The sequence below is a fragment of the Mustela nigripes genome, chromosome 4, assembly GCF_022355385.1.
Source record: "Mustela nigripes isolate SB6536 chromosome 4, MUSNIG.SB6536, whole genome shotgun sequence".
In the NCBI taxonomy this organism is placed as follows: Eukaryota; Metazoa; Chordata; class Mammalia; order Carnivora; family Mustelidae; genus Mustela; species Mustela nigripes.
In genome coordinates this window covers 191282430-191308711 of record NC_081560.1, presented here as the reverse complement: position 1 = coordinate 191308711, position 26282 = coordinate 191282430, and the positions used below count along the sequence as shown (strand labels likewise).

The 26282-nt window shown below is 63.3% G+C and overlaps 1 protein-coding gene across 4 annotated transcripts in view; it reads right to left on the bottom strand.

Annotated features, from left to right (window-relative positions):
* Positions 1-26282, bottom strand: part of INPP5A (inositol polyphosphate-5-phosphatase A) — a 157698-nt gene that overhangs the window by 24360 nt on the left and 107056 nt on the right. For all 4 annotated transcript variants that reach the window (XM_059398882.1, XM_059398883.1, XM_059398881.1 and 1 more), the window contains exons 7-9: positions 21377-21429; positions 19753-19872; positions 9441-9525 (exon numbers count right to left, since the gene is read on the bottom strand). In XM_059398882.1, coding sequence (XP_059254865.1) covers positions 9441-9525; positions 19753-19872; positions 21377-21429 — 258 coding nt within the window. The remainder of the gene's footprint in view (positions 1-9440; positions 9526-19752; positions 19873-21376; positions 21430-26282) is intronic.

Sequence of the window (26282 nt, the reverse complement as noted above, 5' to 3'; positions counted from 1 at the left end):
GTTCCGTGCCGCGCTTCCAGCAGGAGAGCCGGTTCCGTGCCGCGCTTCCAGCAGGAGAGCCGGTTCCGTGCCGCGCTTCCAGCAGGAGAGCCGGTTCCGTGCCGCGCTTCCAGCAGGAGCCAGACCGAGGCCAACGGCTGGCACCCAGGTCATGGCCACGAGCTGTCCCCCGCCCTGGGACACTCCGCTGCCCATCCCCACAAGGGGATGCTTGGGGTTCCTCATCCTGTCTCTCAGCTGTGAGTGCCACGAGGACTCTGCAAACCACACCAACAGCCCTTATCTGGAAACCACCGACTGACCGCAGGCCGCTCAGATGCTCCCCTGTCCCACTGCCCTCCTAGTTATTCTGTAATTCCGGCTAAGTCCGACACGTACAAGTTCCGGCAGACGCCTTTGCGCAGCAGTGACCAAAGAAGCATTTCTAACAGGTTCTCCTTCACGCAAGTTAGTGGAAAATCATTACCTTTTAAAATTAAAGTTTTTGAACGACTCTAGAAGACACAGCTGGCTCCAGAGTAGAACGGCACCTGCTAGCCACAGACAAGCCTCTAGAGACGCCGGCCAGAAGGGCCCTCGCCACACCTGGGGGAGCACCACGCACGCGTCCCACACGGCCCAGAGTCCAGGGGTAGCGAGCACTTCGGAGCCCACAGTTGGGCCCACGGGTGGTTCCCTGTGAACTGGGCTCTGGGGATTAAGTGCCAGGTTTTGAGCAGCAGATGCCCCAGCACTCTGGTCACCCACTGGTGCGCCGGGACACAAGCTAAGACCTGTCGGTCCCACGTGATTAGCACTCCCTGATGACCAGCATCTGCAGGCACCATTCCAATCCTGAACATATGCAAAGGTCGTAACAGGGAGCCACCACTCCCGGAAGCCTCTGGAGGGGACACCATTGGCTTTAAAGCTCTCCTTGGTCCCCTAACCTATGTGTCCCAGGGAGAGTGCTCGGAGAAGAGCGTCTCAGCCGCCCACCATCACTTCCTGCCTGCCCCCGCTGCGGGTAGGCGCACACGGCACTCAGCTGCCCCTTAGCCGGTGTGGCCGTGGCCATGGCCCTGTGGACGTGGCTGCCGAGCACGTCTGGGATCCTGGCACCCAAAATAGGACAGACACAGCCATGCACACCCAGCCTGTGACCGAAGCCCCCTTCCCTGTCCCGCACACACACACGCACGCTCGGAGACACAGGCCGCAGATGCACGTGTCCACACAGTGGACGTGCAGGACACACATGTGCACACACGGGCAGCCCGTGTACGTATACACACGTCTGACCCACACTCAGGCACACACACGTGCACACTCAGCTCCTGAGACGTGTGAAGGGGTGCGGGCCTGGGGGTCACAGACGGGAGTGTCCTGGTGGGGGCCCCCTTGGTTTGGGGGACCAGGCTGGTCTGCGCTCACACAGAAAATGGTCCTGAATCGGGCCAGGGGCCTGAAGACCACGGAGCGCAGCTTCTACCGGGGTCTTGTCCTCCCTCTGGAAAGGTGCCCACTGCTCCAGCAGGCAATGCCCCCCACTGCCCCCAAGGGTCCCCTGGCCCGTTTACGTGGACTCCTCAAAGTCCCTTCCCACAAGCTCCAGCTCTAAGTTTCCCCCAAACCCTCTCAGTTGCCCTCTCAGGGGAATGAGACCTATTAATAGGTGGGGACACACCACCGCTGGGGACCCCAACGTGCCAATGCCACAGGAGGAAGGGCCCAGGCCAGCGCACGGGGGGCTTGGGGGCGCCGCCGGCGGGTCAGGAGGAGGCACTGTGACGACGGCCAGGTCCGTTGCCAGGGTAGCATCCTGGTTCCGACTGTGCACTGTTCATCCACGACAACACACCAGAAAGACCCGTTCATCTCCGCTCCCAGGACGGCTCCAGCCGGGCCACAAGGGCAGGCGATTGTGGTACACGGGGCAAAGCCCAGCGGTGGTGGTGAGCCCACACGGGACCGTGCAGCAGGTGTTCCGGAAGGAAGCTGCGGGGGCTCCTCTCAGAGCGGCGTCCAGCAGGCGTGTGCACGCCCACAGCTCGGGCCAGCAAGCGTGTGCACGCCCACAGCTCGGGCCAGCAGGAGGCCCTGCCTGGGGAGACTGCACGCACTCTTGGGTTGGTCTCCTGAGAACACCCAGGCTTCCACAGACACACCGGGTCTCCGACCGGGAGGAGCGGGGGCAGGGGCACGTCCTCCCGCCAGCAGCCCAGGCCCAGGCCGACAGAGAGCCTCCCCACCGAGCTTCGGCACCAGCCCGCGTCTAAAATCCCCACGAGCGGCGCCGGCGCTGAGAGCAGGACAGAGGAGGCACGAGCCGGCGGCACACAGAAAACGGCAGGACAGGTTCGAGAACGTGGACCTGACCGTGAACCAGCCAGTCAAGCGCCCAGATCAGGGCACAGGAGAGAGGAATGTCTCCTCTCGACTTCTTGCTGTAATTGTGGGAATAACCATTTTGACGCCAATCTACCAATCGGAGATAGAAGCTAACGTTTGTAAGGCAACGTCTGGGAGAAAATACCCGGCATGCGAAACCCGGAGTTGTCATAGTTAAGAATAACATCTTACATTCTTAGTGAAAGAGAACAATTAAGAATAACAGTTTGCAGGGGCGCCTGGGTGGCTCAGTGGGTTAAGCCGCTGCCTTCGGCTCAGGTCATGATCTCAGGGTCCTGGGATCGGGCCCCACATCGGGCTCTCTGCTCAGCGGGGAGCCTGCTTCCTCCTCTCCCTCTGCCTGCCTCACTGCCTACTTGTGATCTCTGTCTGTCAAATAAATAAATAGTTTTTATAAAAAAAAATGAACAACAGTTCGCTTCAGCTTGATGCCACAGGCCCTGTAACAAACCAGACCAGAGAGAGGTCTCTTTCCTTCCGAAGCAAAAATGAAATAAATGTAATGATCTGAATGAGAAAATCGGTTGTTCTCATACCAGACTCTCGAAGAGCCCCACAGAGACGCTCACGCCCGCACGCGCCCCGCCTGGGCCGCCGCAGACACCAGCGGTGCCCGGAGCACGGAGGCCTCCTGGACACGCGGCCTGTCCACACGGGCCCCCAGTTCAGAAGAAAAACCCTCACGACCAGCAGAGTCGACAGAGGTTGGGGCTCGGGTCTGTGACGGCTCCACGCCCAATGAGCTTTCTCCGGGTGCCTCTTGGACGTGGGCTGGCGTGATCGACTATCCACCTGTCCACGACCACCAGGCTGGCCAGAGCTCCTGGGCCACTCCCACCACAGCACAGCAGAAACACTGCCTCCCTGCTGGGGGCTGTCACGGGCTGTTGGGAGCTGTTGGGGGGCTGCGGGCACCATGTTGGTGGTGGAATATCTGGGGTGCGGCTGGTGCAGCAGGCTACGTGGAGACCAGAGGCCCCAGTGTTTCCTCCTGCACTCAGTGGGGGCACAGTGACCTTTCTGGCCGGCTGGGTCCTGGGGGGCACCCGGAGACGCTGGGCCAGGCCATGATGGGGTAACACCCCTTTCAGGCTGAGTGGGAGCGCCCTCCCCAGGACACAGGAGCACCCTGGCCGCAGTGAAGTCTGGCCTCTGGGGACAGGGCTCTGGCCACCGGGGAGCTGGCCGCACCCCTCCTCTTGGCTGGGGTCTTTGGTGGTTTTGTGATGCAGGGAGCGTGCTCTGCCGAGGGTCCTTCTGGTCCGTTCCAAGGCTGTCCCTGTCAGCGCGGGGGGAGCCCCTCCCAGACAGGTCCCCACGGGCCCACCTGGCACCTGAGCACGGGCACGGTTCCGTCCCTGCCAACTGGGTTTTCAAAACGGCCACCAGCCTCCACCACACATTCATCACCATCGCTGGCAGGGATGGAGACGGCAGGTGGGCGCGGCCGGGCCTCGCGGAGACCGGAGCGCCTGGCACGGCCGTCACTCTCTGTCACTGCGGCCGGCCGAGCGCCCCAGCTGCCAGCTGCCACCGCGCCAGGCATGAAGCACAGCCTTGGAGCGGAGCCGCCCGCAGGGCTGAGCCGGAGCCTGCGTCAGAGACCAGCTCCGTGACACGCGGCCCGTCGGCCGGCACGTGACGGTCGTGTCCGTGTGTGTTTTAATGACGGCTCTGGCGCGGCCAAGTTTGCTCCCGGGCCGTCTCCCCGGCTCTGCCCTGCGAGCCCGTGGGCGTCTGCGCGCCTCCGAAACAGGAAGCTGCCGGCTCGCTGGGCCGGGGTCGTCTCAACACACGCGGCAGGCCCTGCTCCCGGCCACTCGGCCACGACACGGTCTCCCCGTCCTGCTCGGGTCTGGCTGACCCCCACGCTGGGAGACGCCCCGCCCCACTCCGCTCCGGCCGCCGGACGGACAATCGCTGCCTGTCCTTCACCGCGGCCGCGAGCCGCTCACTGGCCCCTCATTGTTCTGAGGCAGATTGAATTAACCTCTGATGACTCCTGCCGGGACGCCGCCCCAGGTCCGGGCGGGCTGACCCGGCCGCTCTAGTTGGGGGAAGCGGCAACCAGACCCAGAGCCGAGTCAGGCAGCAGCTTCTCAGGGCAGCGCTCCGTGGGAAGAGACCCAAGTCGCTGTCCGGCAAGAGGCCCGTGTCCATCCCAATGCCCCCTTCAGTCTTCCCACTTGCACACTGTCCAGGGCACTCCTGCTCACCAGCCACGCTGCCCTCAGGTGATCCGAAAACCACGTGTAGCCCCTTCTCCGGAACCAAGGGTAGAGGTTAGCATGTCCTCCTCCTGTCCCCAGGACCCAGTCTGCACTGAATGTGGGCGTCCGCAAGCGGCTTTTCCAAGAGGAGTCACGGCTCCGGGCGGTCTGCCTGTCCACTCGGGTGGAGAGGCGGAGGCCCAGGCCCAGGCCAGTGGTGGGCAGTGTGGGTCCAGCCCCGCCGCCTTCTTCTGGCCGGTGTCTCTCCTGGGCCGTGCTGTGGTTCAGAAGGACAGGTCGGGCGCCCCACTCACCTCCTTGGCACTGCAGAGGGACACAGAGCACCCTGGGCCCCGTGGAGGATGGACAGCAGCCCCCTCCTCCAGGCTGCCCACACCCCAGTGCCTGTCCAGGGCTGCACCTCCTACCCCGTCTGCATGCCAACCTCACTGATGCCCCCAGACTACACCTGAGAACCCGACAAGACCCCACAGCTCCCAGCTGTGCCTTCCCACAGGAGACCCCAACCCAAAACAGGCCCTGCTGGCGTCTGGCCCGCAGACTCAGCGGCATCCGAGTCTCCTGCGAAGAGCACACGGTCCCAACGAGCATGGGCGCCCAGGGGAACGCCGCTCTCAGGTCGCTGCTTCGACTCCCCAGGGCGCAGGGAACGGACGGGAAGGCACGTCAGGCAGAGCAGACGAGGTGCGGGACTCCAGTGTCCCCAGTCCGGCCAGGTCTTGGGGCTGTCCCACCACGAGGCAGACCCACCCCCACGGCCCCGCTGGCACCAGGCTGTCGCCACAGGGCCAGGTCCTGCGTTCAGCCCGACGCGCAGCAAACGAGGAAAGACGCCGGCTGGGAGCGGCCTGCCGGGAAGCGGGGCCCAGAACCACCCGCGCAGGCTGGAGAAAGCCAACCAGCAGCTGACGGCCCCTAGGACGGCCTTCTGCGAGGGTTCTGGAAACATGGCGGCAGGAATGGGGTCGCGGCGGCACCGCCCAGTCCGGAGCTCACGCCAGCCACCACGTCTGCGTCCCGTGGGGAGCCGTGGCTCAGCAGCGCCAGCTCGGCGGGCGTCCTGGCTGCGCACCTGCGGGAGCCTGTCCCCCGACCCCACGCGGGCCGTGGCGCCCAGAGGCCCCTGAGATGCACGAGGCTCAACCTAATGCTTCTCAGCTCAGGGCCTGCGGGTCTGGGGCCCCACGGACGCGCTTCTGACACGCTCCCAGGGACGCTGCCCAGCCGGAGGTGGTGCTCGACGGTCTCCGTACATCCTCACTGGGCAGTTAATTTGGAGCAGTGCGAAGTGCAGTGGGTCAGAGGCTCGACGGAGAGCCTGCGCGCTGGGCCCTGAACCCACCTTCGCCAGGGCCGGACTCAGGGTGCCCAGGTTTCCGGAACGCCGCTCCTCAACTGTCTGCTCGCAGGCCCGCTGTGGGTACCTCAGGCTGACTCAGACTCTCAGGGTTCCCACAAAATCTCTATCAGTTGTTTTTTATAATTGAAGCCCCTTTAAGGGGCGCCTGGGTGGCTCAGTGGGTTAAAGCCTCTGCCTTCGGCTCAGGTCATGATCCCAGGGTCCTGGGATTGAGCCCCGCGTCGGGCTCTCTGCTCGGCGGGGAGCCTGCTTCCTCCTCTTCCTCTGCCTCCTGCTTGTTCTCTCTCTGTCCCTCTCTCTCTGACAAATAAATAAAATCTATTAAAAAAAATAATTAAAAAAAAAATAACCCTTTTAGAAAGCCAAGCCATGCTAATAGTAGATTCTGATCTTCTAAGAGATGCTCATGTGGTATTTTAAAATTTGGTACCTACAGACGCCTTACCTCGCGCACTGAAATCAATCACCAGTGCCAGAGACTCGTTCTTTTCCAGCTTAACTTATGTGTAGATGAACCTCTGCCAACAAGCATGTTTGTGTTCAGCATTTGGCCTTTCAAGTGTTGTCCTGGCATCACGGGTTGAAGCAACCCCAAAATCTGTGTCCACCCAGACCTCAGAACACGACCTTATTTTGAAGGAAGGTCTTTGTAGACGTAATTAGATGAACCAGGCTGGCTTTTGGATGGGCCCCAAGGCGAGGGGACGAGGGCGAGGAGGAAGGGCCGAGAAGACGGAGGCTGGGAGAGGCCACGTCAGGACGACGAGCTTGAGAAAGTGTCGTGCTAGCCCCACGCTACCATCGGGGCGCCTTCTGGGACCCTTGGAGGCCTCCCTGGACCCTTCCTGTCCACGCCAGGAGCCCTCATCCTCCCAACGACACACCCTGGGTGTCCCCGCTCGGCCTGCTGTGGCTCGGGCCTCGGGTTCCTGAGACCTCCAGCCACCGACGGTCCCGGGCCTCCCCAGCACCACCACGGTGGGGCCTCCCAGCAGGGCAGTCAGCAGGGACCTGGAGGGACGCGTGGAAACGTTTAAGAGAGGGCGCACCGGGAATGTATTTATTACGTGACCTCCTCAAAGGAGGGATGACACAACGGAAGACAGTTACCGTCTCTCCAGGTACTTAAAACCGTACTTGGTGCCTGACGTCACACAGACGTGCAGGGGTGGGAAGGGGCAGACGCTGTGGGATCGTAGCTTGTCACCATCTGAGCTCCGGAGATGTAGGCAGCCTGACCTCCCCACGTCCCCTCGCCCCCTTGGCTGGTGGTGGGGTGTGGCCGACTGCCCTGGGGTGGGGGATGGGGCCAGGACCCCAAGATGCTGGGCCAGGGCCAGTCGGGCTGACAGGAGGGGGCCCAGCGCAGGGGCCTGTGGGCTCCGGCAGGGCAGGCACATCTGGGCTGCTCCATTTCTTCTGCAAAGAGCATTTCAAGTCATTCCTTCTCTAGGTCCGTAAATCTGACGGGAAAATCGTCAGAACAAGACCCTCCTCTGCTTTCCTGTAGGACAGACTTTCAGACTTGGTAGCCCTTCCGAGACAGACGCTTACGGACCCCGGAACCGTCCGGGTTACACAAGACTCTTGAAGCTCCTCAGCGATCTTGAGAACACGTCAGCCGTGAGGAGAACCGACCCCGGTTCGCAACAGCCCCTCCCACCTGCCGGGACCAGCGTGCTCAGAAGCCCCTTGTCTGTCGTAGGACACGGGCCGAGCTGCGAAGGCCACAGAGCAGGGGAGAGGCATCAGAGAAGGCACCTTGAGCGTGAGGGCCACGTTAGGTGACAAACGGCACGCAGCACCCTTTGTTAACCCTCTGAGTGCTGCCCACCCTCCGCTGTCTTCCCGGAGGGCGTGCGGCGCAGGAGCCCAGCTCCACAGGTCTCAGCCCGGGGTGGGCAAGTGTGGTTCTCAGGCAGGAGGCTCTGACGGCACCAGCACCCGCGCGACCGGCTCCCGCGCGACCAGCTCCCACCACCCCGCGGCTCCCGCCTTCTGCAGGCCAGCCTCCTGGCTCAGCCCCTGCGGGGAGCCGCCGCGCCATACATCACGCACCCCTGGGGCAGCCCAGGCCGCGCGTGGAGCAGAAGCCCCCTGCTGGGGTCTCTGTTTCACGGCGAAGAAAGGCCACGTTCGACTGTCCTCGGACCTCCCCCAGCGCACAGCCTGCTGGGTTAGGCCAGAGGGGCGAGGAGGGGCAGTGTGCCCAGCGGGGTCACCCAGCGTAGAGGGTCCGGATGTCACAGAAGTGTGGCTTTTCAACCCCCAGTGGCCTGAAATTAATGCTGGTGGCAGCCCTTGGGGAAGGACCCTGGGGCCCTAACAGCGTCAGACACGGGGTCACGTTTCCACAAGACGGACAAGCTCCCGGGCTCAGCCTGGGCCCCGACGGACTTGCCCTCCACCCTCCACACGGGGAAGACCAAACTAGCAGCGCCATGTGCAGGACTCAGAGTCCCGGCGGGGCTCACCGGTCCGTCCAGGCGGACAGCCCCGTGCCGCAGCACTGGCACCCCCGCCCCCCGGCCTGCCAGCACCTGCAGTGCGCCCAGATGCGCCCGCCTACTGCCTGTGGGCCCGCCCAGTGGGGCGCCATCGGATCAGCTGCATCACGAGAGAATTCCCACATCCCTCATCTGTCGCCCACAGGGAGCTGTACCGATGGACAGCCCGCCCCCTCTGACTTCCAGGAACAACTTCTGCAGAGACAGACAATGCACACGCAGTGGGGTCTGTGCCCCGGGATCCCAACCGGAGGGCGATCGCTTGAACAGCCCCCGTGTCTCCACCGGGAGTGCGCTGTGCCCCTGCTGTGGGCTGCCGGCCTCCCCGTGCAGGCCTACTGGCGGGGTCTGGGCAGACTCCCCTTGACTGCCGCTGGCACTGGGGCTGTGGTCCCTGCTGCACAGGCACACGGTGGACCCTCAGCCCCAAACCAGAGCCCCAGGCCCCCTCCCCAGCTGCGGAGGTGATGCTCTGAGGTCCCACGGCTGGGACAGTGCAGGGCCAAGGCTGTCTGTCCACACCTGTTCTTAGTGGAACGCCCCGCCGGGTGCCTGTGGGTGCACCCAGGAGACACAGGCCTCCACGCCCCAGGAACCGAGTGACGTCCACGAATCTTCCGGTGAACGACTGGTTTCCCGCATTCTCAGCCATGAAGAGGAGGAAGCAGCCCCTCCAGCCGCATCTCCCCACCGGCCTGTCTGCTTTTCAACAGCGGACAACAGAACCGTCCCAGCAGGATGTGACGGCACGCCGTTGGCAACCACCACCTGAGCACTGCGGAGGTCGGCGGGACTCTGTCCCTTTCTGGTTCCAGTAATGGCCCCTGTCAACTCTAAAACCTCCTCATGAGGAATATTTGTCTTAAATACGAGCAGTGAAAACGACAGAGCTGATCCTGCCTGTGAGGGCCCTGACCGTGGGCTCCTGGCGAGGCTGGGGCAGGTGCCTACCTCCACCACGGACTTGGAGTCCAGCCGGAAGTTGAAATCGCCAAACACAAAGTAGGACACTTTCTCGAACCGCTGGTCGATGATTCTGGGAGGGGAGAAGGAGACAACATCACCGTCACACCAGGCAATCAGCCTCTCTGCTGCCCCACGCCCCATGCACGCACCTTCCACGTGCTCCCGAGCAGCAGTGACCGCGACACACCCACCAGACGCACGCGGCTCTCTCCACACGGACACGCGCGAGCCACCTACGTGTCCTGCCCAGTGGGCCTGCGCAGCGTGGAAACCGCATCTGGTGGGAAGTGTAGCCTGCGCGTGGGAAGAATGATGGCCGGCCGCGGGGCTCTCGGGGGGGGAGCCGGGTGGGGACGCAGGGGCAGGACTGCTGGCCGGGGCCTTGGCCTGGCACGCCCACGACCCCTCCCAGCAGGACGGACCCCTGTGTCGGCTCTGACGCGTTCAGGTACCGGCCCGTTTCCACATTTCCGAGGCACAAAAGCACGGTGAGGTGCGAGGTAAGGTTGGCGCGGGCTGTGTCGTTTCCAATCGACCACGGTCTCTCCTACCCTTGCTCTGACGCTCGCACACACCAAGTGCGCCGGCCTCTGCGCCAGCCAGCGGCCTCCACCCAGTCACCTCTCCGCTCACGGCGAGGCGCGAAGGCGGCCCCCTCCACCCGGCCCAGCATTACCCAGCGTGATTAATGACCACCGTTCGCTTCTGGTGGCAAAGCCGAGCGCCGGTTACTTTCACGGGACGGCAGAACGCAAAACAGACGGCCGTGGAGCAGAGCACGTGCTCGGTGCAGGCGGACGGTCGGGGGGGGCACGGCTCTACTCTCGCACCTGCTGGGACAGAGCTCAGAGCTGTGGGGCTGCAGGGGCACAGGGTGGAGGGCACATCCCCGGATGGACTAAAACCCAACGTCAGGCCAGCAAAGGCCAGGGGCAATGTCCTACCCAGATTGACTTGGAAACCTTCTCTGGTTACCAAGAAATCTGGTGCATTTCCAGTCCCTCGAGTAATGCCTCTCTGTGCCCGCAGGGCCTAGCATGATGCTTGGGCACCGTGTCCCCTGCCCTGGCCACCTCTGGACGCCAGCGCCGTGTCCCCTGCCTCGCCCCCATGGACGCAGGTGTGGTTTCCCCCGCCTCAACCCCTGGACGCCGGCACTGCTTACCACTGCTTTGGCCTCCTCAATTCATTAGCTTGAGAGACAGAAGGACGGACAGAGCACAGGAGCACATGATGCCCTGCCCAGCTCCGTGATGCTCTCCTGGGTCACAAGAAAGGTCTCCATAGGCCGTGACTGCTCGTACCTGGCTGTGAGCAGTGGGGGGCACGGGGGCACAGGGGACACAGGGGTCCTGGTGTCGGGAAGCTCACCAATGCCTCATGGCACTTGTCGACACTCTGCCCAGCCGTCCCGTCCGGGGAACAAGCTGCACTTCCGCTCCCCCCACCCCTGCGCACGCCCCACACAAGGCCCCTGCCTGCTCGGAACGTGTTGAATCTGCATTTTCTGTCCTGACTCGTTTCCACCCTGTTCTTCTCCCGTTTCTCGCCGCGTTCCTGATGAGCTCGGGAGCAGCCCTCGGAGCCGGTGAGAACCCACCCTCTGGGTCTGTGGCTGGCATCTGGGTTCGTGGGCCTCCCGCCGTGGCTGATCTCCACCTCGCACGAGCGGGCCCCTGTCCGGGCACTGGGAAAGGCCGCGCAGCTCCGGGTGCGGACGGCTCCCCAATTCCCACCTTCACGGCAGAGCCCTGTCAGCCTCCGGCCCGTCCGGAACAGCGCGGTGACGCTGGGCATCTCCACGTACCGATTTTCACGGCGGCCAGCTGAGTGCCCGTGTGTTCCACGCTCCATCCTCTTCCCGGTCGGTTCACGGAGCACAAAACCCCCCACATCACTTGGCCTCTCGAGGCCCTGCACTGCTCCCCTGCAGACCGCCACCGACCCCGCAGGCTGGCTGGCGGCGTGACTTTCCACAGGGACGCCCGTCCTGAGGACGATTCCTTCAAGGACATCGTGGCTGTTTTCACATTTCTGTCCTACTTCCATCACTGTATCATCTCGTTACAGTCCACAAATACCCTGCTTTTCTTTTTAATTGGAAACACTTTCTGCTCCTACATGCATTTGAAAAGGAAAGATCACTGGTGAGTGCAAACAGCAGGTTCCTTCACTTGCTTTAAACTCTGCTGCTGAGGAAACACTGTTCAGAAACACAGGGGCGTCTGGGTGGCTCAGTGGGTTAAGCCTCTGCCTTTGGCTCAGGTCATGATCTCAGGGTCCTGGGATCGAGCCCCGCATAGGGCTCTCTGCTCAGAGGGAAGCCTGCTTCCTCCTCTCCCACTCCCCCTGCTTCTGTTCCCTCTCTCGCTGTGTCTCTGTCAAATAAATAAATAAAATCTTTAAAAAAAAAAAAAAGAAAGAAAAAATACGCGTGTCAGGGGTGCTGGTGGGGCGCCTGCTGCCCCAGCCCAGGGTCTGCCCCTCCCCCAGTCCCGCGTGGACCCCCTCCCCCACCCTGAAGGGCCGGAAGCTGCTTCTGCCATTAAACAGCTTCAGAAGAAAAGACTTCAGAGAACAAGTATAGGGCACCTGGAAAGGTCTCCGATGTCCCATCAGGACACGAGCACGGCCTCCCGGTCCCTGGCCTCACGGACAAAGGGTGCAGGTCGGGTGCACAGATGCCCCAGCAGCCTGGGAGGCGGCCTCAGCCCTGAGATCTTGGGCCCTGCACACGGTCCCGGTGCTGCCACGAGCAGGCCCTCCGGGGCCAGGTCACAGGGACAGAATACAACCGTTGGGCTTTAATCACATGATTTTAAGAACCCAAACCAGCATCATTCACAGCTTTTCATGGGGACGGATTTCTGTCTTCTGAGGTCACACCTGTTGCCCCCCAGGGCACCTGTCCCCAGGGGCTCCCAGAGGAGGCACAGGGTCGCCTCGGCAAACAGCTGCTCCCGCGATCCGGCCTGCCTTGCCCTGTCTCAGGACCCCGCTGCTCCCTCCACGCCGCTCCCCTCCCCCCGCAGCCCACACCCGGCCGGGCTTCCTGACCTGGCCAGGGTGGCTCCTTGAGCATCATTCCACCAAGGTCTGGACACACAAAGGCCAGGTGGGTGCCGTCTGGGCCGAGGGGTCTCTGAGGTCGGGACTGCTGTGCCAGGGACGGTTTCCTAATGCTCATCCGCTGCCGACCCCCGGCGCCGGCCGGTCGCTGGGAGCGGGCAAGGATGGGTGAGCAGAACGTCAGCACGGCTCCTGGACCCCCGGGGGCCGTGCCCCAACCTCCCCACCAGCGTCCACGGCCTCGTGTCTCACAGACGCATTTCTCTTTCCTTTTTTTGAGAAAAACGAAACCAAAGCACATTCCGGCTGGCTCCTGCTCCCTCTGTGTGTCGGAGAATCTACGTTTCTGATGATCCCTCAGCTTCTGTCCACCAAGCAGCACTGAGCGGCGGCGCTCCTGGGGGCGGCTCACGGGTCAGACTCCTGACCCCGCTCTCTGCACACGTGCTCCTCCTGGGACGGGGACCATGGAGCTCAAGACTAGGTGTGACCGCAGACACATGACGCGGGTGTGCTGCGTATGTGGTGTACGTGCACGTCCTGCGTGTGTAACTGTTGCACACGTGTGGGCGTGTGTACACACATCACGTATGTGCAGAGTCTGTTTCTTACCAAGGATTCTTCCTCTGTCCCCACAGCTCTCGGAGATGAATCAGAGCGGGAAAGAGAGTGAACACGGGCCCGTCAAATCCCATGTGCTGAGCCCACACTGTCTCGTAAAATCTCCGCCTTAAGAAATGCCATCTGTCCCGTGTGATTTGTGGGACGTCCCCATCAAGCCCTGGGCGGGAACAAGGCAAGCACCTCGTATTTTCTGAGATCAATGAACATTCAGAAGGTGTGTGAGCCACTGGAGTCACTGGGCTGCTCTGAGTCTCCGGGACCCGTGGAGGCCATGGTGGGAGCGCCAACTGCCCACAGACAGAGGGACAACAGGAACCACAGAGGTCAGGTCCAAGCCTGGGGTTCCAGCGAGCGGGAGACAGCACCAGTGAGAGGGTGTTCCCCGGACTGCAGAGAGCCTGGGCTCCTGCGTGCACTGGCCATGGGCCGCCCATGTCCCCACAGGTCCCGGCCTGACGGGTTGGACAGCAGCAGCAGGACGCCGGCAGTGGCACTGTGGGAATAGACCACGGAAGCAAACAACTATTGGCTCATCGGACGGTATCGGGCTGAACAGACTCCACAAAGCTCCAGGGCGTCCAGCGAGAGAAACGCTCGCTGCCGCAGGTTCTCCTGGACCGCGGGCCCTTCCTGCCCGCACGGTGCTCAGGATGCCCACGGCGGCGTCTGCCCTGCCCCCGAGGGAGCCACGTCGTCTACAGGGAATCGGTCAGCAGGGCCGGATTCTTGTAACACTATCATTAAAAATCTAAGTTTTATCCCATTTCCATGCCCTGCTCCTCTTGATGTAATGGCCTGTGCTCATTAATAACAAGTGCCGTCGGCAGCGCTGGCGAGACGGAGGCTGTCAGGGCCGAGGCAATCGCCTGAGTGCCGGGCCCGCGGCCCTCACGGCACTCACGGCTAATTTCAGCATAGAGCCATTTGGACCAAGAGAAAAAAGTTGTTTTAAAATTAATTACCTTGTCAGACGCTATTATGATTAAAAAGTAGAACCACATCAATATCCTGTGCCTAATTCAAAAAGAGAATTACAAGAAAAGCCATAAAAATCCATTTTTTAGGCCTTGAAAACAGAGTCTCGTTCTGTTTTGACAGGCGATTTCATCATGGGACAAGGCCCGTTGACACGCCTCGTGTGTTGAGGACGAGGTGTTCCCTGGGCCGAGTCGGACACTCCGGCGTTCCCGGCTGGTGGCCTTGGCCTTGGCCGCCGCAGCACGGACAGTACCAGGAGCACACAGGCTGCCTGTCGCCCCCGAGAACCTGGTGTGGCTCTGAAAGCCAGCGGGGCACGCGCGGGACAGTCACGGGTGCGGCAGCGGCCAGGACCAGGGAGCCGGGGGAGGACTGTCCATGTACGACGCATCTGAGGCAGGCACAGGGAAAGGGATCTCAGAAAGCATGAAGGGAGCATCTGCTCACAGGTCAGCGTCGGGCAGGCAGACACCTGACTGTCCCTCTGGTGTCAGGCGACGTCCCCACCGGCCGCCTGAGGGGCCTGAGTGACGGCCCGCTGACCGGCCGGCTGTGAGCGCTCAGGGCACAACACACTCCCCAGGGCCAGGTGTCTCGCGGGCCTAGTGACAGAAGGTGTGACTCCTGAGACGCCGGAGGTGGGGAGCGGTGTGGCTCGGCAGTGGGGCGCGGTCGCAGGCCTGGCAGGCACCCCTTGGGCGGTGGGACGTGTGTGCTGGGACCTTGGCGCATCCCTCGCTCGAGGGCACCTTGCTGTTGGTGCTGGGGGCGGGGGGCGCACAAACCGTGGGCCATAGGCATGGGGTCAGCTGGAGGGGCCACGGCACAACCGGCAGCACCGGGCCGGGCGGAGCTCTCGTGGCCGCGGCAGGAGCCGCCAAGTGCACCGTTTGCCCGGCCCCTGCCGCAGACCCCTGCCGCGTTTCCAACACCTGCGCCTCGTCTTCACAGCGGGAGTCCGTGAGGCCCTGCTGAGCCCCGCGGGTGTCCCTGTCAGGTCAAGGCCCCAACCCCCGTGTGGCTGGCCACGGCCCGACGCACCCCGGGAGTGATGCAGGTGAGAAGGGTCCGGAGGTGGGGCGTGCCCAGGAGCAGAGCCTCCGCGCTCTCGGCCGGTGCGACACGGCGGCCAGGCTGTGGCTCCTCAGCAGGACCCGGTGAGCTGGCGTGTTCTTGCGCGGTGAGGAGCGAGCATGTGTCGTCTGAGCCAAGGGTCTGCGGCACTGCAGCATGAGGACACAAGATGACTTGAGCCACTGGGGCAGTCCCCGCCCAGGCCTCAGGGTCCTTGTCGTGCGCTGCCACGGGGCTGCTCTCGCCGGCATTTCCCAGTGACCGAGGCCCTGCTGCTGCCACCCACTGTCCTCCAGCAGAAGCATGCAGGGGCAGGCCCAGGATGGCAGCTCCCGGGAGCCCCGGGCAGTGGGTTCCCGGCTCCAGGCCCGGCCGCAGCCTGCAAACAGCAGGAAGAGAGGGAACACGTGTTTTCGGCACTGACAGCCACTCTCAGACGGCTCCACGAGCCGCATGGTCACAGAAGCTCCTCGAGTGTCAGACAGAAGACACAAGAGTTAGTGTCCTGGAAAGCCGAGGGCACCTTTAAAACCTCCACTGCCAGTGAGCCCAGGAAACATGTGGGACACACACCACCCACAGTCCCTGGACCAGCGTGAGCACGGATGCTGGCCAGGCCAAGGACGCGGGCGGGCTGCCCGTCCAGAGTGCAGAGGGGCCAGACCACAGCTCGCCACGGCGTCCCGTCAGCAAAACAAAATAGCCAGACGCCAACAAAGCAGCGGTCAGTGGTCAAGACGCGGTGGGACGGGCCAGACGCCGACACCGCGGACAGAGGCGCTCAGCGGGACGCTCAGGAACACGCAGCGACGGGGCTTCCGCGACGCACTTACACGAGTGACGGCGCGACCCTGCGGGCGTGAGCGCCACAGAGAGAGGTCCGGCCACAGAGGCCACTCAGACGGGGGCGGCAGCAGACACAAGAGAGTCGGGAAAGGAGGGTGGGCTCGAGGACGCCGTTGTATGTCCTAACAGAAGGACACACAAGACCAACATGGACACACGGCCGTGACCAGCAGACCGCGGGGCACACAGTCTGGACGCTTGAACTTGTTTTCAGTGAAATAAAGTCTGTTTCACAGACACCGTCCATCGTGAGACAGAAGGAAGAATGAGCTCATGTTGTCGGGACGGCGACTGGACTTCACACGTCTTCACAGCCGCTCCCACTGGGTGTCGGGTACACGCTGGGGGCCCAGAGCCCTCAGGCTGAGCAGGGGTGAGGACACGGGCCTGTGTGGCCCCCGAGTCCACACCACACAAGATGCACACGACAGGTGCCCTCGACCTCCGGGGTGGCGGACACCCCAGAGGACATGTGCACGTCCGGCAGCCCACGGGCACTTGGGAGCAGGAGCTCTGCGGCTGGCCACGCGGAGGGAGTGTCCCGAATGACCCCAGTCTTCAGCGCTGTGCTCGCCTCTGCCTAGAGACGCAGCGGCTTTTCTTCTGCCCGCTGAACAGCCCGGCGATTCTGGGAACTGCCTGAAGAGAAACGTTTAGGTTGGAGGGTCTTTGAGCAGCTGACAGCTGACTGATGGCCGCCCAGGAGGCCACAAAGGGGAGCGGTGTGGCGGCCGCATCACATCGCCTCTCCCTGGGAAACTAATTGCTCCCAATTGTTCGGAGCAACATTATTTTTCTGGCAATCATTTCCTTTGAATGCCCAAAATGAGCATGAAACAGCTCTTTTGCCTGGACATAAAAGTTAAATGTCCCAATGTTGATCAAATTAACTTGAGCGCCAGGACAATGGACTGTTTCTGAGGAAATAATGGAGGACAACGGGGCGCTTCAGGCCGCGATTTCACAGTTGTAACGTAGAATGTTTTGTTGGACTAAGCCAGGCCACGTTTCAAAGGGGGGCACAGAAGAGCCTGTCACTTGTGCAAAAAAATCTCATTTCACGGCCAAAAGCTTGGGGAGCCGTCAGGAAGCTGTGGCGCTGGCGGCTCGGGAGGGACGGTGCTCCAAGCTCCCCGCCCCGTTTCGGCCACAGAACGCGCCCGGAGTGCTCAACCGTGCGCAGCCGCTGGCACCGGGGGCACGCGCTCCCGCAGGAGGATGGGTCCCCAGGTGCACCCAGGGCCCAGGCGGACGCTCTCCGTTAATCATGCATGAAAAGCAAACTATTCATGAACCGCACAAGAAACATTAAAATTATTATTTGTATAAATCCCAGATGGCCCGCAGCCTGTGCTTTCTTAGTGCTGACGTCGCAGCCAGGGGTCCTGTCCAGGGGAGCCCGGCCGGGGTCCGCGTCAGCACAGCGGCCACATCCTCCGCAAGGCGCCCTGTGGCACTCGCCGTGGGCACTGCCGGGGGCAAGCGCTTCCCAGGAGTCTGCACGCTGCAGAGAAAAGCTTTGCCTCGTGGGTTTCCGTACACTTTGTTTTTGTTGCGGAACAATCTTGGATTTACAGAAAAGTTGTCCCCGTGGTGCTCGGTGCCTCCGGGCTTTCACCCAGGCCTCGGTCCGGCGGCGCGGGGGGACGGTATGCGGGGCCGCTGTGCCGCTTCTGGCCGGGTCTGACGCCACGGGGAGACGAAGCCGGAACCAGGCAGGCTCCCCTCGCAGGAGCCTCCCTGCTGTCTCCCCGCGTCCCCCAGAGCACGGCGGACAATGCTCCCTTAGGTTCCCAACGCCGTGAATGGGGCACTGTTGGTGGCAGCGTCCATTCAAAGGGCCAGCGTGGCATTGTCCTCCCGATCGGCGAAGCAGAGTGCGGTCTGCTGGTGGCCGCCAAAAGGTCAGACGCCCGATGAAAGGCCGGCCCGTCAGTCAGCGCCCGTACAGAGCTGCCCTTTGTGCGGGGCGGCCGGCCCTGCTCCGCGGAGGTCCGGCTCTGCAGTGGGCTGAGCTCCGCACAGAAGCGATTCATGGGAACGCACAGTCGCAAAAAAGTGCCCCCAAACCCAACGGCTGCCTTCCCGGAGGCTGCGAGGAGCAGCAGTGCAGGGTGACGACACGTTGTAGCAGCCGGCCCCACGGACAGCCTGGCTGCAGTCACCCAGACCAGGCCGTTCAGGGGTCCATCCTGACCCCCAGACTCTGCGGGAGGTGCCGGCGGGTGGGCGCACAGAGTCCAGCCGGCCAGAAGGCCCACACAGGGTCCCGGCTCCCACCCACCAGAGCAGCTCAGGCCCACAGTTCTCCCGAGGTGTGCCCTCCCCTGAGGGTCGCTCCCGCGCACATCCCTGCCTTCCTGGCCCCTCCAGGAGATGGCTGGCCAGGGCCCACCCGGGTGTCCTGACCGGCCCGGGCAGTGCCGGAGATCCCCTAGCACAGACGTGCGGCTGCGGAGCCTTGCATGTTGGGGGCCCTCCAGAGCGGGTGTGCATGGGAACGGGACGGGGGAGCTCCGCGCGGGCGGCCATGGGCCGGGACTCAGCTGCCCATGCCCAGGCTTCGGGCTGGCTCAGGCCACCAGGCCCCTGCAGTATCCGAGGCGTCCAAACCGCCTCTGAGCCTAGCTCAGCTGGGGCCTGGGGGGCCGACACAGAGCCTGCTCTGGGCTGACGGCCAAGGCCCTCCACACGGGAGCAGCAGCAGAAACAAACAGACCCGAGTCTCATATGCGGTTCCTCCGAGTGGACCTAGCACGGGCGGCGGGAGCCAGGGTCCCCGGATGTGACCCGACAGCCACCGTCCCATACCCGAAGGCATGAGGCTGAGAGCCGCTCCCTGTGCAGAGCACGTCGCGGCTGAATCCCGCGAGCAGCCCCGGAGGGCCGTGCGTGTGTGGGGTGGGCAGCCGGGGCCGGGGCGGTGCTGGGTGCAGGAGGGAGGGGTCAGCGGTCGGAGTCTAAGTTCTCGGCACATGTCCGCGGACGCCCAGCTCCGGCCCTGGGATGGAGCCGAGGTGGGGTGCGGCAGCCCCAGGGAAATCCGAGGTTGCCTGAGCAGAAATGAGGTCAGGTCTCCGAAGGCCCAATGGGTCGCTGACATCCCCTGGGGCATGGAAGCCCGCAGGACTAGGACCTGAGGGGTGACCTGAGGACTAGGCAGAACCAGGCAGCCCCACGGACAGTCCCTCAGCAAGCCAAGGGGGAGGCTGGCCCAGGACCAAACAACCCCCACTGTTGGTCGCAGAGCAAGGGGCTGTTTCTCTTCCCAGGTGCTCACCAGTCCTGACCGCCAGCACGGTCGCAATGAGACCACAGACACACAGCGCGGGCATGCGCAGGCCGCCGGCCACGTGGGGTCCAGCCCAGCGGGAGCGCGAGGAGTGGACGGAACCAAGACAGGCCCGTAGGAGCCGGGGCAGGTGGGCTGCCAGGCCTCCAGGCCCACAAACCCGGGACCCCGAGCCCAGCAGTGCCATGGAAAGGCCCGCCTGCGGTCGGCAGAACATCCGCAGCGTCCCTGTGCCCTGGGCCAAAGCCTGGGTGCTCCAGTGGCCGTCTCTGCACGCTTGCCTCGCTCTCCGGGAGGCAGCCCCCGCCTTCGGGTCTGTCTGGCCGAGCCTGCACAAGCCTTGGGACTGGGGCTGGGATGTGGGGCAACATCCGAGGGTGGAGGCAGCGGGCAGGAGGGGCGGCGGGCACCTACCTGTCGAGCACGTAGCCCAGGGCCTTGTGCCGGATCCCCGAGTACACCGAGGGGCTCGTCTCCCAGGCGACCAGATTGGAAGCGTCATGAAAAAGATGGATGTTGACCAAGTCAAAGGCACTGCAGGGACAGAAGGACACATGGTGACAGAGGGCTGGTGCCACAGGCCACGCAATGTGGCCCAGCTCCCCAGGGTGTCACAGCAGGCAGCACCCCCGGCGCCCAGCCCTGTCCTCCTCGGCCACTTCATGTCCCCCCCAGAGCACATCCCCTGCCTAGTCAGAGCAGGGCACACACGACCTCACAGTCTTTAAAGATATCAGGCCAACAGGGAAGGGGCTGTTTCAAGTGTCCCCCACCGGGCAGGAGCAGAAGGACGAGAACAGGAGGGCAGAGGGAGGAGGAGGGGGAGGGGGAGGAGAAACGGGAACGGAAGGACGTGGGGGCGGGCGGAGGAGGGAAGAGCAGGAGGCAGCAGAGACGGGGCTGAGACCCCAGGCAGGGCAGCGGGCCGGGCCGTGTGGGGCCGGTGCCTCGGGAGCTGTAGGCCACTCCCCTGAGGCTGTGACCCCAGAGGAGGGGCACAACTCGGTTCCTTCTAGGTGAGAAGTCCCCAGGCCCATAGCGGCAAGAAGGCCCCGGTGCCCGCAGCGGGGAGTCCCCACGGCAGGGAGTCCCTGAGGCAGGGACACGCACAGTGAGGCCAGATTCTGGCCATCAGCCCTCCCACTGCACGGAGACCCCCGGGCATCACAGGAGACGTGGGGTCTCACACGGAGGTCAGCGTGCCCACACGTACGCCACGGTTGTCACCGTGTCCGGGCTGCATGGCCGAGGACCCCGTGAGACGTATGTGCCAAGCTCACAGCCATTTCCCAGGGCGGCGGGCGGCCGGGGGAGGCCAATCCTCGGTGCCCACACTGTGCCGCAGCGGCCAGTGGCGCATGAGTGAGGGCACTTGCTGGACCGTCAGAGTCTGCAGCTCCTCGTCCCCCTGCCCTGCCCCCTGCCCCAGGGAGAGGTGCCCGAGGGCCCCAGGGAGAGCACTGTGCCAACCACAGGGGTGGCTGAGGGCCTGCCTGGGATGGGGCACCTGGCAGGCACTCAGTGCCCCCACCCGTCTGGACGTGCCCTCAGCTGACTGAAGGCCTCTGACAGCTGCTTATGGGACACACGTGGCTCTAGGACCTTAAGACCCATGGTCCCAGGGGCTCACATGAGGAGACCAGGTGTGGGGTTTCCGAAGCTTCTACTGGGGCAGCGGGCAAGCGGCGGCTGCAGACAGAGAGCAGCCCCGGGCAGGCCAGGCCCGAAGGTCGGCTTGGGGGATCTGCCTGCCCTGTGCTCTGTGCCATGGCAGCTGACCCTGGCCTGTGGAGGGCTGCCTGGGGGGCACTTGGACACCGGTGCCCACGGGAGGACGCTCTGGGGCCTGTGTTGGGCCTGCACCGGGACCCCAGACTCGGGGACCAGGCAATGGCACCGTGCCACACCGAGTATCCGGAAACAAAGCGGGCGGGCAGCCTGTGACGGGACGTGCGGTCACACCACGGGTGCAGCACACAAAGCCGGGGAAGCATCCCGAAGTTTCTGAAGGAGGCAACAGTCCCCACGACAAACGTACCAGTCCGCGACACACCACCGCGTCCGAATGAAGCCTTTCCTCGACCACTTGCACTGAAAAACAAACAGGTGCACAATAAGCCGGCTGAAAAGGGGACGGGGACGGACACAAGCCGGGGGGGGGGCACCCAAGATGCTTCTCAGTCAGAAAAACCAACGTCCATCCGTCCACTGGAGGCTTCTGCTAAGGAACGGGGGGCAGGCGTCCCGCATGAGGCTCGCCCCGGCGCCTCATGCTCTGCGCCCGGGAAGGCAGGTTCGGAACCACCGGCCGGCGCGATCTTCCCGGCGAGGGTGGCCCGGCTGAGCAGAGGCCGGCCTACCCGTGCCCAGCGCCTGTGCCGATGTTGCCCTCGTCCGGCGTGGGTGACCGTCTCGTGCACCCTGCTCACGCTGGCAAGGAAGTGGGTGTCTCGCCATGACCTGCTGCCCCACACGGGAGCCACGGCTAGCGGTGCCATGGAGCGCGGCACACGGTCCGTGCTATCTGGATTCGTCCCATTTCAACAGCCACGCCAGACGGGGCAGCTCACAGCCCAGGCCGTGAGAGTGGCGCTCCAGCTCCCACGCCCTGTGAGCCCCAGGAGGCACTGAGAACCCCCTGAACCCCCAGTTTGCCAACACTTTGGGAAGCTGGATGGAAATGTGCAGTCCCCCCGAGCCCCAGGGGCCTGTCCCTCCGCTGTGTGGGCAGGAGCAGCTGGGGGGGGCGCGGGGGGGGGAGGGCAGGGGGAGGACGGAAGGATGGCTGTGCTGACCTCAGGGGCCTGAGCGCACGGTCCCCGTGGTAACCGCCTGCACCCTCAGCAAAACGCTGGCGGAAAGCGCTCTCCGTGTGAGTCCAGAATCGGAGGCTCTAGACACCTCAGTGGCGATTCTTCATTGAATCGAGTAATTCAGCAGCTGAAACCCCTGCTTGAGCTCTTATTCCCCTCAGACACTGTCCGGCTCCCTCCCTTGGGACCAGCATCACAAGGTGCACAGCTTGGTTCCTCTGGTGATGCCCAGCTTGGGGGGGATGCTGTCTTCAAGGTCACCATGACCTCCAGGTGCAAATCCCGAAGCTCTGGAGTCTCCCACGGCCGAGCGTCCACTGCACACCCCCTGGCCCCCACCAAGCTCGCCAGGCTGAGCCCAACAGCCCTTCCTGGCTCCGGCCCGGGCTCTGTCTCCTCTCTTGCACAATCACGGACGCTCTGCGGCACGCACGCTCTGAGAGGCTGCGGTCCTTGCCCTCCTGACGCACCCACAGGACCTGGTGTGGATGTGGGTGTCAGAGGAGAGGACAGGGTGGACCCCCCGCTTCCACAAGAGCAGCGTGGCTGTGGCCGGGACACGTGAGACCCCCACGCCCCAGCCTAGTGCCGAGCTCTGCTGCTGAGCCCCCAAGCGGGACCTGACCTGACCACCACGGGTCTTGCCCATTAAAACTGGAAGGCATTTGTGAGTTGGATGTAATGAGCCAAAAATTAATGATTCTCAATGGTCAATTCTGAGTTAGCTAAGGTCTCCGTACGCGCCCCACGTGCGCACCTTCAATAGACACCACGTGTGTATAGTTTTTAGACGTTTAAATTGTCCACAATAAGGGAACGTTGTTTAACATTATTAGGAAACGCACATAAAACACAACATGTGTTGTTTTTTCTAATATAATAAAGATTTGTAATAGCTGTTAAGTTCAGAATTGTAACTAAATTTAAGGTTTTGAATTACATTGCAAATAAATCTCAAAAGAGTTTGACAGTAAAACATTAATACGCCCAAATACCCTAACTAAGAGTTTGTAGAAAACCCTTCACTCTGAGGTGAGTTCATCACGCGTGCGCTCGGGCTGCATTCCTGATGAGTTCCCGGACAGAAACGTGGGGCTACTCCCCAGGCCTGCAAGGGGCTGACCTGTTGGTGCCCGGGCTCCGCGGTGGATCGCGTGTCTGTGGGCGTCGCTGGGCTGCACCAGGAGCCCTGCCGGACACCACCGTCCTCACCCCTGGTGCCCCCTCCCCCTCCCCCCCGAGGGCCGCCGTGGTCGTGACAACGCCACAACGGTCACCGTGACGGTCACCGCTGACCGACGGAGCAGAGCCAGAGCTGGACATGGTCACTCGCACGCCGCCGCCGGCTCCTTGCCGGGAGAACCAGGACTGGGATCCCCACAGCCTCTGCTGGGACTTCCCTTCCCTACCGTGGCTGAGCCCCGAACCAGGGACGCTCGCCCGGGCCGCGCAGGGGCAGGGCGGGGCCGGGACGCACCCCGTCATCAGGGGGCACAAGTGCCTGCCTGGGGAGGCTTCCCTGCACAACGTCCCACGGAAGTGCACACGCACACGGCTGTCCTGCGCCCACAAGGGCCTGCAGCGGGGAAACCGGTGCCTCCGTCACAGACCGGGGCTCCCTCAAATGCAGACTGATCGGTTCCATTCCATCCACGTGCAGGAACTTTCCGGTCACCAGGCACCTTCTGAAACTCCCGGCGGGCGACCACGCACCGGCAGCAGGGGCCGGGTGCCCACCCTGCTTGCTGAGAGGCTGTCGCCGCGGAATGAAACCACGTCACGCCGGGCTGGGGGCGGGCTGCGCCACATCACTCACCTTGCGGTATGAAGTCCCCGCTCAGACCCTGTTAATAGGATTCCTTTAGCCGGCAGATGGATGGAGAGTGCAGGACGGTTCATCCACTAAAGGACGGCATAAATCAGCGTGGAGAAAGGGAGGCTGTGGGTCGGTTACCAGCACGCAGCCTTGCCGGTGAAAGCCCCGCTTTGGAGCATTAGTGAAATTAATCCATCTTTCATAAGAGCTCGGAGCAGTCCCTGTGATCTATGGGAACAACCAATTTCTCACTACGGGCGAGAGGGAAAAAACGCCTCGGCCCTGATCGACTACACAAATCTGCTTTTTAAAAATGGTCTCACATTATCTGGAGTGCAGCTCCCAGAGGCGGCATTTGAAATTCATGCCGAGCCAAACGCACCCATAAATCAGCACAGAAAGTTTTGTTAGTTTTGTGCGCAGCGGGCTGTGGTTGTTTGGGATCGCGCTTGCCTTCATCGTGGTAATCACACTTAGATCACCCTTACGCGAGGGTAATAGAAGAGAAATCGGGCTCAGACTAATTCTCTCCCCCAAAATGTGCTCCAATAAAACTAAAGGATTGGCTCAGAGGCTGGAGAGCAGGGCCCCCGCCAGGCAGGCACACGCCCTCCAGCCCCGCCCGCGTGGCACCCCCGTGGCACCCCCAGCCACAGCCCCAGGGAACACACGGACTACTGCACGCCAGAGAAACGCGGCACTGACATGACGCACGAAGCCTCAGTATTTTGTGAAAGAAGCTTCTCCTTCTGTGCACTGAGCCACGCTTGCTTCTGCTTCATCCACGTGTCGGCGGACCACACACACCAGATGCAACTTCTCGTGCGGCAATATCCCGTCAAACCAAGGAAGGACGCTGACCCCAGGAGGCCGGGGCCACTGCTCTGGGGCTCGCCAGAGTCCCAGCAACACGCTGCTCTCCAGTAGAGAGACTGGGGTCTGCCCAGGAACACCCCACTTTTCCTTCCAGAAAATGTTCTCTTGCCTGTGCATGGGGCCATGGTCACCCGGGACCCCCCACTTCTCTCACGGGAGACAGGCGGCCACTGGCTGTCAGCACCCCCACGGAGCCACGGGCACCTCACGGGCACAGATGCCCCTGGGGGCGTCCGCCCTTGGGAAGGTGTGCAGGACGTGGGACAGCGTACCTGAAGCCTGAGACTACATCTGACCCACACGCACGCCAGCCCCAAGCCTCCTCCCGCACAGGGCCTGGGCCAGCAGAGGGAAGAGTCGGGATCCGGGCCAGGCCACAGGGTCCCCCATGTGCCACAGTCTAGGAAGCCGGTGTTTGCAGACGCCGGGCCCAGAAAACAGCCTGAGGGCCAGGGAGCAGGAAGCCCCTCAGGAGGAGGCCTGCAGTCCTGTAGGGACGGACAGAACTTCGGGAGCCGGGGGTTCCGCAGGCGTCCGACTTGCTGTGGGCCGTCCTGTGTGGGGGCACCACCAGGCTCTCTCCTTCCTCTGGCGTCCAGAGGGACGTGGCACCGGCCATGCAGTCCTCTTCCCTGGCGGCATCACAGCTCGCAGCTGACCTCGGGGGCCTCTAGGGACCTGGGCTCTGAGCACGAGGGGGCCCAGTGCTGGGAGGAAGAGGGTCCTGGGAAGTGAGCCCGCATACACGGAGTCACGCAGGGAGTGATCGGCGTGTGTCCCGCCCTCAGGGAGTGAGTGTGAGCCTTGCGGCAGACGCCACGCCCCCCACTGCATGGAGCCCGGCCTGGAGAAGCCACGTCCGGGTGCCTGTGAGTCCCCTGTGCTCGCAGAGGCACTGCTCAGCTCTTCCACGTAGCGGCTGGGAACCGAGGGCCGCTCACGCCCCAGCAAGTGCCGGTCCACAGCCTCCAGGCGGCCGGACGCCATCGACAGATGTCCGGGGGTCTGGGGGGGAGGCCTCAGACGCATCCCTACCTGTCCCCGGGTCATCACACCGGCACCCCCCACCTGGAGTCCTGCCTCTCCCAGGTGCACAGCCCCTTGTGTCTTACCCTTTGGGGGTACACCCCAGCCAGCCACCAGGCACAAGTGAGTGCCATCCTGGGCCAGTCGGGCTCTGGGCTGAGGATGGAGGAGCCAGGCAGCCCCGAGGATCAGAGCTGCCGGAGCAGAGAGGAGCCTGGGGGCTTCTCAGCCACTGTGTGCCGGGCAGCACCCCGTGGCAAAGACGCAGGGATACCTGCTCCCAGGCCGCCCGAGCCCGTCAGAGCTGCTCTCCCCTGCTGCAGAGGCCCCGGCTCTCTCCAGCCGCTGTCTCCACTAGGGCCCGTGGTCACTCTCAGTGGCCCCGCTCGGCTCTGATGCCGACTCTGTGACCC